Source organism: Rhinolophus hipposideros (assembly GCF_964194185.1).
Source record: "Rhinolophus hipposideros genome assembly, chromosome: 2".
NCBI classification, from domain to species: domain Eukaryota; kingdom Metazoa; phylum Chordata; class Mammalia; order Chiroptera; family Rhinolophidae; genus Rhinolophus; species Rhinolophus hipposideros.
In genome coordinates, this window is record NC_138048.1 from 72,605,516 (window position 1) to 72,619,727 (window position 14,212).

The following is a 14,212-nucleotide window of genomic DNA, read 5'->3' on the forward strand; positions in this document are numbered from 1 at the left end:
AAACATAATCATTTCTAAGCCCTGACAGGTGACTTTGGTATTCTTATTCCCATTTACAGGTGAAAATAATTGACATTCGAAGAGTTTAAATGTCCGACATTATGTAATGAATTGGACTAGATTTTCAAGGCTTCTACTTGAAGTAATGGTTCTTCCTACAACACTGGACTTGGCTTATTAAAATACTCCCTTTTTAAATTTGTGACAATTTGGTAACATTACTTTGTTTTTCATTATGACCCAATAGTCATTAGTTTCCCAGCAAGCTTGATCCTTGTGCTTAATTCTTAAGACATAAGAATAATCTATTTACCAAATAGAAGCTACTCTTCTCTTATAACTTTTTAACCTAATTCTAGCTTCAGTTGTTGTCTTTGTCTTTTTGAAAGTATCATAACCCATCTCTTTGAATGAGTCATGTTGTAAGAGGGGGGAATGCTTGTTGAATGGTTCAATGAGTTCTTGTAGTCATAGTAAGTGCCTCCCTTTTAATTTCATTGAATAACTTACTGCCAATCCTTGACCTAGACTGGAAATCTAGATAAATAGTAGCCCTGAAGGCCTGATAAATTGCATGCTTGCTTACAAGGTCATGTAAGATCAAGATCAAGGTTCTACAATAGAGCTACATAACCATGACCCACAGTGGTTCTATAATTGTGTCTGGAAGCAATGCAATTTAAACCTAAAATTCAAGTTCCCTGCATCCCTGCTCTCCTACCCTTGTTATTTGTTTATTTTTTTTTGCTTGAGAAGATTAATAATAATGTTTTTTTATTAACTTTATAACTTTCACATACTTCATTTAATGACCCAAAAGACTGGGACTACTATTACAAAATCTGTATCTCATCCTAGTGAGAAAACTTAGGTAGGTTAATTTCCTGAGCTCACACTGCCAGAAATGAGTGGAGCCCAAACTAAACGTGCCCCCTCCCTGCCCATTCTCACTTTTCTGCCTCAAGACATATGCTTTCTTCATTGTCAAGTGAATCAGTTTACCTCTGCGAAGTGATGGAGAATGTGCTGACTTCATTCTGACCTCCAGTACTATTTATTTTGGACTGAATTATATACTGAAGCACACTGTTATTTAACTGTTTCATCAGTTCCTATTTTCTTTTTTTTTTTTTAAGTTCCTATTTTCTTAATGATGTGGTAAGCTTTCTTCAGGCACCCTTTCCCCCATTCTCTCACACCGTTTACCATCTTGTTGAGAACCTAGGAGGCAGACAGCAAATACTTTTAGAACCAGGCTGACTCCTCACTAAGAATGACTGAAGCTGAGACAGTCAGGCTGCATATGGAAAGTGACTGGTGTTTTACTGCCTCATGTAGTTGCCTCTTCAATCAAAGCAGCTGTCACTGGGCAGGCTGCACACAGAAACTCTCAGGTTTGTTTTCTCCCCTTCTATTTAGGCTTCCCTAAAGTACATCCACTCACACCCTGCCTTTCTCCACAATTATTTGGCCCTACATGGTGAGTTTCAAAGGGCGACTATGCACCATAGTAAGACATTTGAGACACGTTGCAGGGATACTTCAACAAACTGAAGGTCTGTGAAGGGCAGTCTCTCCTGAGGCCTTCGATAAAGGTGTAGGTGGTTTGCAGTAGCTGCAGGGAAGAAGCAGTTGGCCAGCAGTATGCCATCTCCTCCCTCAGCCACCATTCCAGCCCCTCACTTCTCTATTCCCCTCCACTGTTAAGGTACATGCCTCACATTAGCTCAGCGTCCCAGTTATGCTTGCTATTTTGAGATTACTTAGTCTTCAACTTAATTAATCCATGTGATGTGTAACATGCTCAGTTGTCCTAGGTTTCATATCTCCATTTTTTTTTAATTAAACTTACTTGTATGTGGTTAGGAAATGTGAGCATTTTATCACTCTCACCCTGTTCTTACCAGTTCCTTTCAAGCATCACTAATGCTCCTGTAATCGGTTGGGCCCTGTGTAGGTATTTATTCTTTTATTCACATATATTCACAGGCACTTTGCTTGGTGCTGGTGATGTTACTGGGAACAAAAGCAAACATGATTCTCTGTTTATAGTTGTTATGGACTGATAGGAAAGAGAGACTTAAATGATTAGACAGATCCATGTGGATTGCAACTCTGGTAGATGCTACAAAGGAAGGGACTCATGATGATCCAAGGGATAGAACCATGCCAAGCAGATCAGAGTTTTGCTGGGGAAGAGACTCTGGAAATGTGGTCTGAAGGCAGGAAAGAGCTTACAATTCATTCATGGACAAGAGAGGCAAGTAAATAGGCAATTATGACACAGAAGGACCCATGCCTCCAACCAATACCATCAGATATGACACGTGAGAAGTGTAAGGGGTGGGCAAGATATAGTGGGGGGACTTGACATTGTCTGAGAGAATTAGGAAAGACATCTCTGAGGACCGTCAATCAGACTCGATCAGGAATGATGAGTAGAAATTATGTAAAGGAGGGGAAGGAGAAAGGACATCACATGGGAGACTGCAGAAGGGCTGTGCAATGTAAAGACACTGGAGGGAGTCTGAGCAGCTGGACGGGGGAAGGGTACAGACAGGGTCCCAGTATGAATGGTCTTTCAGGTAATAGTAACATCTTACACTCAGGGACAGTCATTCCAACTTCTGTATCTAAAACAATTTTCCTGGGATAGAAATTTTTTCTACCAACCTCAAAAAAAAATACTATTTTAAAGTACAACAGATGTGTATATAACAAAACAAAATGACGGGAGACCACATGCACTCTCCGTCAGTGATGCCAGAGGGTCTAAAAATGGCCCAAGTTGGCGGACTCCAAATTGAAGATTACAATGAATGAAACCTGAAGTAGGAAACTTACTCTGTATGAGAGTTCTCTCTTTTCATACCCGTGGCACTGCCACATTTCCCCTTTCTTTTCATGTTTAGTTTCCTGAAGGTGAGATGGGTACTTTTGCTTTGTGAACTTCCTCAGATCTGGGGAACTTACCCTCACTCCCTTTCCCATCTGACTTTCATCATCTTCAGTCGGGTACTTCAATAAAAGTAGACTTCAAAGAAAATGAACTTAAATTTTAAATATCAGAGTCTGTATTTTTTCCCCCCACTTTCCTCAATCTTTCTTATAACAGATATGATCAGTGATAGGTGTTTGATGGCCTTAGTTCCCAGAAGCCTAGAGTGAATTTTATCTCAATAGCCTGTCTACCTTGATCTCCAGGTGAAAGAGTCCGAGGTGTTTTGTGTTTTTCCCCCCCAGGAGGTTGCACGCTATGCCTATTTGCTATATAAACAGAAAACCCTTTCGATTGCCAATGTGTTGTCATGCAAATTTTTTCTTTGTAGTCAAGAAAAAAGTCAAGTTATATAGTAATTATGCTCATTGATCACCACAGAAGAAAAAGCTTAAAGAAATTTTACAGAGTTGTTATAGATGGTGATGAAAAATAGAATTCTACTAAAGACATGGATTTCCATTACAGAATATTTGTTGTTCTAATACAGGATGAAGAGGAAGAAATCAAACAAGAAATTAACATGTTGAAGAAGTATTCTCATCACCGGAATATTGCTACATACTATGGTGCTTTTATCAAAAAGAACCCACCAGGCATGGATGACCAACTTTGGGTATGTCTCCCAATTTACTTATTATAGATGAAGAACCGAATGGTCCATTTATCTATTCTCATGAGTAAGTTTGATTAAGAAACTCCTTTTTTGAAACACTTAGCCGCATGATTTCCATAACATTGTGGTTTCAAGTTTTTCTCCCATTTCTTTGAATATCTCTTCGTCTTTTTTGTATCTCTGCCTTTTATCTCTTAATGTGGACCATCCTTAAAGTTGATTGTTAAGTTCTCTTATTTTTTTTCCTCACTCATGACTATCTTTATTGAATTTTCATTATATTTCAAGCATCATGCTATGTACTTTTTCATGATTATATCATTTGTTCTGGCTCTTTGAGGTGGACATTATTATCCTCATTTTTTGGATGCTGAAACTTAAGGTTTACAGAGAGGATAAGCAAACAGTCTCAATGCCTATGTAGCTAGAAATGGTGGAGCTAGTGTCTAACCAAGCTCTACATGAATGTTTTTCCTTATGTATCACTAATGTGTGGATGACTGACATTTAAATTCCAACTCTATAAGGAAATCACTTAAGACAGCACCTGATACCTTGCAGGTACTCTCAAAGGTTGTTTTCCTTTTCTGCTTCCCCTGTCTACTCAGCTATGTGCCCCAGTCCTGCATCTCCATCAGTCTATGAGACAGCTCTAATTGGCTGTTCCATTAATAATAAATTCAGTATGTCTGACACCCAAACCTTATTCCTATCCCTGCCTTGCCTGCCCTGCCTTGGCCTGCCCTGCCAGGATTGCTCTTCTTCTCACCTTCCTGATTTCTGCCATTGGAACTGTTATTCACTTAGTCCTGTGGGAAGGCTTATAATGCTGTCTTGGTTTGACCTTCCTCTGTCAGTTTTATAACCACCCCATTACTATAGGCCCATTCAGTGGAAGCCTAGATTTTGCAGCTACTTGATCCCGATGTCTGTCTCTGTCTGTCTGTCTGTCTGTCTGTCTGTCTGTCTGTCTGTCTCTCTCTCTCTCTCTCTCTCTCTCTCGTCTTTTCATCTCATACGTTGCTGCTAGAATAATGGCTCTCCAAATGCCCTTTTAGCTATTTATCATCTTGCTCAGTTTCCAGAGGTCTTAATATGTATCTAACATGCAAATTCACTGAATTATACAGTGCTTAGTACATGCCAAATTATGTATTAAACTATGTGTATCCAGTTACCACTATTTCATGGATAATTTTTCAAAGAACTCAGTCTTCGGTAGAAGTTACTCTCCTAATGCATAAGACATTTATAGTGCGGCTGAGAAGGCAAAACATACACAGTGAACACAATTTGTAACCTAAAAGAATATAATAACGTTATCTCAGAAAAAGAACAAGATTATTATGCCATTTGATATTCAATACTGCAGTCTTTGGAAGTGAAAAAATCTGCTGGGAATTTTTCCCCCATAAGATCTAGCTCTAAGTTTAAAATAGAACATGTACTTTGGGGTAAGTAAACCCACTTTGTATGATCACATTGATTTTATATAATTTTATGTGACTTCTGAAAGAGTTATAGTAAGACTTTAATTGTGTATTCTTAAATGTATATTATTAATAGATATAAATGTGAAAATTGAAAATGTAAAAGTAGTAGGAGAAAATAAATGTGACTGTAATACTAAAGAGGTATGTAAAGTTTCTTATTACAAAGAACATAATAAACAACTTAAAATGCAAATGGCTAATTTAGGAAAAATATTCATTTCATATATGATGAGAAACAATTTGGTAGCTTTTAGAGATAACGAGTTTTTATAAATCAATAGGAAAAAATACGAAATTACTAATAAAAAGATTGAGTTAAGAAGGCAGCAATTAACAAGTAAGAATTATCAATTACCAATAAAAATGTTTTTTAAAATATAATCTTACTAATGATATAAATGCAAAAGAAGACAAGCATTAGATACTATTTCTTACCTAGTAGTTTGGCAAAGTTTTGTTGTTGTTTTTTTTAAATGGTGTATCCAGAATGGTCACTCACACTCCCTGCTTGTGGAAATGAACATTGCTACACACACACACACACACACACACACACACAGTGGGAATGTATAGAAGACTATACACCAGTGGTGCTGAAGATATTTGTATCTCAGTAGTATTTTTATTTTTAAAACATTTTTTTCATGTCTGTTTTTAATCCCCTAAACTTTCTCTTAAATCTAAGATCAGAGCTACTTCTGCTCTTTCTTCTTTTTGTTATTGCTTTTTATTGCACTGTCTTTGCTCTTCATTTAGACGGTCAGCTCTCTGAGGACAAGTATTGTGTCTTTTGCACCTCAGTGCCTTTCTCAGCACTAGGAAGCTTCTGGGCATATGATGCTGACAAAATAGTTGTTTTGTGAATGAAAGTGACATTACTGGTACAAACTTGTTTTCTATTATTATTATTAGTAGTAGTAGTAGTAGTAGTACAAACCTAAGTGCTACAGGGACTTTTGAAAGTTCGAAATATCCTGCAGTTTCCACAATATGATATGGCACACGTTGGAATATCTCTGTATTCTCAGAGGACTTCTACATTGTCAGAATCTAGCATTTTAGCAGTGCCCCCATGTTGCCATCAACTGCAGCAGATGGAAGTGGGGAATAAAAGCTATTTTAATGCTGTCTGTAGAAAGGTTTCTGTTTGATCAGAACTGCAGTTCCAAGTTAAAAGAAAGCATTAATGTAGCTTTGGAACTCCCTCCCAGCTTATCACCTGTGTAGTACAAGTCATACCTAACTATTATCATCATTCTTCTTGTGAGATGAGCCCGAAAGGAGAGTTGGTTTTCTTGTTAGTTTGAACTATTTGGGAATTTATTTTCAAATTATTGGTTGAGAGAAGAAAAGGAATGGTCAAGCAGGGCTTGATTCATTTTGATCTTTTCCTTAATGCTTAGCTTTTTTTTTAAGCTGGAAAGAAAATTAGTTGTCCTGTATTTTGCTGGATCCCAGTGAACTTCATTGACTTTCCCAGGGTCTCAAAGCTCATTAGTGGATGGACGCAGCACCAGAATGCAGCCATCCTGAAATGTGATGATTCAGCTTGGCCTGACCTGAAGGTCTATGAAAGGCACTGGACATTTATTTTTTTAATGAGCAAAATCTTCGTTTTCAGATTGGCACTGGGGGAAAGTAGCAACCCTGTTTCCGTCTGCAGGGCACAAACGGGAGGTTTTTGTACTCTGGAAATGAGTAGCCAGCCACCAGTTTTTCCACTCTGGCCAATTGCTCTTTGTGTGGAGATGGCGGTGGTTACTGGTAACCAGCGGCCTACAAGTGTGCATGTTCATTTATTTATTCACCATTCCTACATTCATTCGTTCATCCAACAAATACAGTATATCAAGCAGTTGCTAGCTGCAAGGCACTTTTGTAGGCCCCGAGAATATATCAGTGAAGAAAACGGAAGAAAGCCCCGACTTGTATGCACCTTACATTCTTGAAACAGACCACAAAAAATAAATATAATATGTAAGAAAACTAGAGAGAATGCTGGAAGTGGATAAGTGCCTGGAAGAGCAGGGAAAGGTTAAAGGGAACGCATATAGGGGTTGCAGTGGTAAGTATAGTGGCCAGGGAATGCCCTGTTGTAGATAACTGGAGGAAAAGCATTCTAGGCCTGGTGTTTTCCAGGAATAACAACGAAGCCAGTGTGACTGGAAGACGTGAGAAATGAGACCCAAAGCCAGATAATTCAGAGCCTTATAGTCCATGGGAAAGACATCAGCTTTTATTCTGAGTGAGGTGGGGGCCATTGGAGGGTTTTGAAGGAGGAGGGTGAGGTCTGACCCACAGAGTGAAGGGGTCCTTCTGATGGCTGGGTTGAGACTAGACTGAATGGGGGCCAGAGTAGAAACAGGAAGACCAGTTTGGAGACTATTTGAGCAATCCCCTTCCTGAAGTTGGCAAAGGAGCCTAGATAAGTTCACTTCCAAACCCAGGTCACATGGAGAGGAACCTCCCCTTCACATTCCATTTTCCCTACCTGCAATTAAATGCAGATGGCAAAATATGGCACTTAGAGGCCCCCCATTCTGCTAGGAAGACAGAGGGCCTACCTTTGTCACATTCGTGCCCATGCATCGGATTGTTGTGACCACCCCACTAGCAAAGCTTCATTAGCTTCTATGTCACTAGGGGTAAAAATACCAAGCTATGAAATGCCTCATGAGGGCAAGAGAATCATTTCTTCTTCTAGTTGCGCTTCTTCTATTTGATGACCCACTAAGGAAGCACTTGGAAACGTAGAGGCAGCACAGAAACATAATTGTTGAGAAAGTAATAGCAGATTGCCATGTTGGTGGGAACTTGGTTATAGAATGTAATAGTGTATATTTATTCCAGTGCGTCTGACTCATTAAATTTGGGCCATTCTGTTAATAACAACAATGGCTGGTAATATTTATCGTCTGCTTTTCACATGCTAAGTCCTATATTTGTTTGTGTTGTCATATTATTTCATTAGATCTTTCCAACCGCTCTACAAATGAGATATTATCATTATCCCTACTTTATAGCTGAGGAAATGACGCTCAGAGAAGTTAAGAACTTAGCCCAAGGTCTCACAGCCAGTAAGTGATGAGCCAGTATGTCAGCTAACCCCCAGCGGCCTGGTGCTAGAGTCAAGCCCCGGAACCCTACGCTCTTCTTTCTGTTGTGAAAAATAGTTCCCATACCAAAGGTTAGTGCTCCAAATAGGACTGAAGCTTTATTCTGAAATAAGCTCATTTTGACTTTACCTTCATCTTCATTCATCAATTTCCTCAGCTTTCAGAGAGGAGAGCAAGCAAGACCTGTTAGCTAATAAGACTGGTGTAAAGTCTGGGAAACACACACTGAAAAGTACATTAAACCTTTTGGGGATGTTTGGGCAAATAATTACAAAGGTCACAGATAGTTGACTCTTTGGACTAATGGTATTCTGTTAGAATTACATTTATATAAAATATTATTACGGATTATATAGAGATATAGCCTGTAACAAGCAAGACTGCTGCGCTTTCTAACACTTATCCCCAGTATCCAGACTATAGAAAATAATTCCCAGATCCTTTTTTTGTTGTGGTTGGAGGATAGAGGTTTGCACATAACCCACCAAACAGCCAATATGTGTGTTGTTTCAGGTGTCTGATTGAATTATAATCGGTGCGAATTCTATCAGTCTTGTCGTAGAGATAAACTCTTGTTTAGTACCAGCTCTTTGTGGAAATACAACTACTTCTGATAATGGCCAAGTAATTCTCCCTTATCAACTGCTTAGGGCCCGATCCGGAAATCAAAAAAGAGAGCTCTTTCAATAAAGATTCCGATCTCTCGGAAACAAGGCAAGCTCTGACACACAGCATTGCTGTCTCATTCCCTTGCATCTCAGTGATGAGAGGCTGGCCATTTTGCTGCAAGCCATTCAGACCCTGGGAGTGAGTGAGAAGTACTGTCTATTAAACAAAGTTTCTAATTTCTCTTAAAATTAGAAAGCAAAACTATATGAACTTTGCTGCCTCTGTCTTTTGATGCCACCATACGGCTGCAATATCTTATAGAAGGAAATGAATTTCTGATTAATTTCCAAAATGTAGGGTGGTCAAGTAAAATAGATTATTGTACTGAAATGACTCAATATGCCATTCATTAGATTGTAAGAGTGTAGACTTGCAGAGCTAAGAGTTAAGAAATTATACTGTGTGCATTTTAGGGACAAAAATCCTAGCCGTTGGCTGAAACCTGGCCTAGAATCCAGAGACATGGATTGAAACCTGGCATTTGGTTCTCTGACGTTGGGTTTCTTCCTTATAAACATAACTTTGGACAAGTTCTGAGTTTTCAAAATGGCAGCCTGGAGTCGAAACGCTGTCCAGGTAAATGTGTTTAGCTTCACTCACATAAGATAGCAGTGTTGTAATTATGCCAACACCAGAAAAAAATGACCACTTTCACACAAAAATCTGGATTCCTTGAAAGGTTTTGAAAAATCACATGATCTGGAAATATTGGGGCTGAAATTCTAAATAGTAGCAGTATGGTAGAGCAGTAGACAGCTGTTTGAGGGTCCTTGCCCACTTTGATTTATGCCGGAGGAGCCCATCATTTCCAGTAGTCTTCCGTGCATGCTGCACCTCATGCATTTACGTTCCTTGTCCATACCCTGAATACGATCATCTGGGAATGAATGAGATACTGAGATGAACTAAGACATGACGTCATTCAATTGCCAATGAAGAAATCTTTCTAGAATCTGCAGCGATGTTGGCCACAGCCCCCAAACCCAAGTCTGTTACAGTTTAGATTTCAATAACGGTAACATCTTGGCTTGGCGAAAATCATGCCCAGTAACATTTTGGTTGTTTTAAGATTTAAATGTAAAGGGTTGCAGATACCACCGTTAAAAATTCAGCCACTTGTACCTGACTCTTTGAACAGTTAACTAAAATTTTCTTTTCTTAGGTCTATGTATCAGAAATGAGGCTTTTTGTGGGTGGGAGTTGTTTTAATCAGTGTCTGTCACTGAAGAACTCCTTTCCTTCATCTATAGAGGCTAGGTCACTTGTTTGGAGAAGTGATTGAAACTTACTATTTGTGAGCAGAAATTTAAAAAAGGCTGAACTTGGTAAATATAAGAGTGCCTGAAACAATAGGAAGAGTGATTAGTTAGCAGTCCCCAGTCTCAGAGCTGCCCCATTGCATGACCTATAGAAAGAGAATATAAGTTCCTTAGATATAAACATAGAGCGAAAGGTACACTCAATTTAATGCTTTGCCACTGGGCTTGAGTTCAGCTTTAATAGAGCCATTTTTATGAGTTAATGGGTGATTCTATGACAAGAATGGAAAAATGATTTCTTTTATCCCAATGCATTTCATCTGAACTGTGCTTAAACTGCTTTTCACCTTCCTTAGCAAAAGGAAGACCTTAGGTACACCCAAAGTTATTCTGTGCATGGTCTATACAACCCTGTGGTTCATTTTCTAGATTAATTCTGAACCAGAGTCTGTGGTTCTGTTTACATTGTGCTTCTCAAAATACTCAACTGCTAGGTTGCTTAGTCCTAAGTCCTCTAAGGCCAGTAACTTTTTTTTCTTTTCCTATTTTTAACTTGCCTGAAAGCTTGCTCCCTTATCCCCACCTCAAATTCTTCTATTTGGGTATAACATTTTGAGAGGCTGAGTTATAAAGTTCCTATAGTCAGATTAGTTTCTATGGTTGAGTCCGTGGCCCAAGTGGTCACGTAATGATTTGCCCCTACCAGGAAAATTCTCCAGAAGATCTTGCATACATACTGAGAAATTTAGCACCAAATATTAAATACAAGATACAGCTAACTTCTTCCTTGAACGCTGCCATGCCGACTCTGAGATGGCTATCTTCTTAGACATGGGTGACTAGAGAGCGTTTCCAGTGGGCTTGTCCTTTGGACAGACTTCTTGTTCCTAAAATTACCTGTTGGCTCAGTATATTCAAACAGCCATGTCATGCTTAAGATACAAAGTTGTTCATTATCCAGAAACTTTATTGACCAGGTTTGGGACTTCACACCCTTGGGACTCCTCTTGGGAAGGCTTAGAATTTGTAGTTCAAGCATTTGCTTTTCAAGTCTAAAAATATAATCCAGAAGCCGAAGGAGTTTTTTCGGTTTGTTATTTTCAAATGCATGGTAGTTTAAAAATGAGTGCAGAAAGCTGTTTAGGTTGCTTTTTCAAATTTGGAATTCCCGACAGTTTTAGTTCACCTTTACATTAGTTGATTGAAATGATAAATGTATACCTTCCAATTTTCATACTTCTTTACATACATATTTTATATTGTTAGACTTAAACTACCTTTGGCAAATGAAGCGCCTTCTTAACAAAGTACTGAGTTGGTGTTTTGTTTACACCTTCATAAATCATGCAGATGAGATCTGTGGCTATTCCTAGCCACATATAAAAATATCCTGTGCCTTGCTGATGTTTCTGGGCATTCAAGGTCGATAGGCTGATCCTTTGCAGAGTTGTGAATTCTTGGAAGTTCATCTTTCCTGTCTTTTTGTTAGGGTGCCTCTTCAATTTCTTGGTGCGAACTTCTCTCATTTTAAAAAGACCCTCCTCTTCCTGCTCCCTCATCTTCCTCACCCCTAACCTCCCACCCCTCTTTTTGCTGTAAAAGAGAAAGGATCTGTTAGTAGTCATTTATTCTTGTGGGTGACTGACTAGTGACATTGGGGAGGAGGGGGTTCCCGTCAAGGTATTCTGGGTTAGTGCCTGTGGTTATAAAATACCTTACAGCTTTGTTTCTTGTTACTTAAGGAACTTAAAGCCAATTAACTAGTGAGTGAGTGAATAGCATAGGGACTTTAGAAATCATCCTGGGCCTCTTAGGCTGCCTCTGAGAATAAGCCTTTTTAAATTCCTTCAGAGGTGACTGGGATTGGAAAGGATACATCTGGTGATTCCAAACTGAAGGCCCCTCCCAGGTGAGCTCAGGCTAGACTCAGACAGTGCTTCTGAAACTCCTGGGATCAGCTAATGCCAAAGGTTCTTTCCTTAAATATTGTCCTGAGGAGGGGAATGTACAGCAGGGCATAATAAGCACCCTTTCCCCCACAGCTGCTAAAGAAAAAACATCCTGCCCATCAGAAATAAAAGACAACCGATCAAAAATATGTGACAAACAACGCTGCAAATTGTGAAATGTATGTTAGATCTCTGTGTTTTAAAAAATTAACCACTGATTCAGCTGGAAATAACTTCCCACACCCAATAATTCAAGCAACCATTTCCCCAATAATTGAGTTGCCAGGCTGTTTTTTAACCACCTCCTCCAGAACACTGTCCCAAGCCCCAAGACAACCGCCATCGTGCCTGGGCACAGTTCTCGCCTCACCTTCAACTTAACCTTCCTTCTGTCTTCCCAAGTGACATGCATGTGTATTTCTTTTCTGACCCAATAATGTAGGTCGTGTTGCGTGAGAATTTTAAGATTCCTTTTGAGCCTCTCCCACCACCACCACCACCATCTTCCTTCCAACCTTTGAAATGAAAAGATCCCATGTCCTGGAACGCACCATTGTGTCTTCTTGTTGCGTGACACAAGCATGAAATAAAGACATGTGTCCTTGGTTCTCTCCCATTAACAGAGGTTTTAGAAGCACATGTGTCCAATGCCCTTCCTAACTAAGCACCTTTCAGCAGTTTCTTCACCATCCAGGGAAGTGGCTCTTTGAGAGCTATGGATGTTGTCTTCCAACTTGGAAACTTTTTAATAAATACAAGCAGACCAGGAATGAAAAATGAATAAATATAGTTCGAGATTTCTGGCTGGTAGGGGCTTTGTATTCATAGGCACAATTAATATTCATATCAAAGCAGTAATGTTGATGCTTTTACGTTGTATTTTACAGTGATGGTGGTGGGGTTGGGGTGTTGAGCTCAGGATGGTTAGAGAAAATGTCCATGGTCACCTCACTGTACTCAAGAGAGCACCATGCTTTCAACCCTGCTCTCATTTTTTAATGAGTACATGGATAAGGCTGCAGACCATAACTAAACTTCATTTCCAAAGAAATAAAGAAAAAGGAATTGAAGGGAAGGCGAATTCATGAAACAACAGTTGCAAATGGCTTAGCCCAGTGCCTGGCACGTGGTAAATTCTCAGTAAATGTTAGCAAGTGTTGTTGCCTCAGTGTCAACTCTTTGAGAACTTTCTTTCAGGAAGAATATTAATGATCCATTATTTCTCACTTGTGAGATGTGATGTTCTTGACTTATCGCTGTTGGCCTTGGAGTGGTGAGCCCTGTTTCTGTTTATTGTGATGGGGTGACTTGTGGCAAGGGAGGGTCCCCACTGTGTGGCAGCAGTAATTAGCAGTGCTGCTGTGTGGCTACAGGAACCAATTGCTGGCAAATCCTGGTTCCTTCCTTCCTTCTTTTCTTTCTTTCTTTCTTTATTTTTAAAAAATCTTATTATATAATTTAACAATCATTTTGTTCCATAGTGAGATGCAAAGAACTTAGAAGCCTTCAGCTGGACCTGAATGGAAAAGCAAATTATAGAAATCACTGACATTAGTGCCTGGCTAGACCAGAATTGTTTCCTACTGAATATTTGAAAGTATTCTGTCCAATCTAATTTTAAAAGACTGGAGTCACTGGGCTTCCACTGCATTCCTTGGGAATTATAATTATGTGGCCTAATAGAGCTCAGTGGCGGGACATTTTTTCCAAATATAGGAACAATGGATACATTTGTGGGAGGTCTGGTCACTGTTTTTAAAATGGGATTTGAAGAAGGGGCACAGATATGTTTTGCTCACTTGAGAAAATATTCTTTTCTTTATACTCAAGGACATTTCATGGGTACATCCTGCTACCATTGAACCACAGTTTGCTACATAATGGGATTTAAAAAAACTTTGTATTGTGAAGGATCTCCAAAATACACAAAAATAGTCACTATATGGACACCCACGTGTCTAAAACTAGTCCCAGCCACCATCAACCTATGGCCAACCCTGCCCCATCCACACTCTTCTACTTTTTCCCTTCTACTATTATTTTGAAACAAATCTTCTCGTCATACCTTTTTTTTTCCTGGTAAATACACACAGCATAAAATTTACCATTTTA

General features: G+C 39.2%; 1 protein-coding gene across 6 annotated transcripts in view; it reads left to right on the top strand.

The window, feature by feature from the left end:
- TNIK (TRAF2 and NCK interacting kinase) overlaps window positions 1-14,212 on the top strand; it is a 364,845-nt gene that overhangs the window by 222,786 nt on the left and 127,847 nt on the right. For all 6 annotated transcript variants that reach the window (XM_081072831.1, XM_081072832.1, XM_081072833.1 and 3 more), the window contains exon 4: window positions 3,489-3,614. In XM_081072831.1, the coding sequence (XP_080928957.1) occupies window positions 3,489-3,614 (126 nt within the window). The remainder of the gene's footprint in view (window positions 1-3,488; window positions 3,615-14,212) is intronic.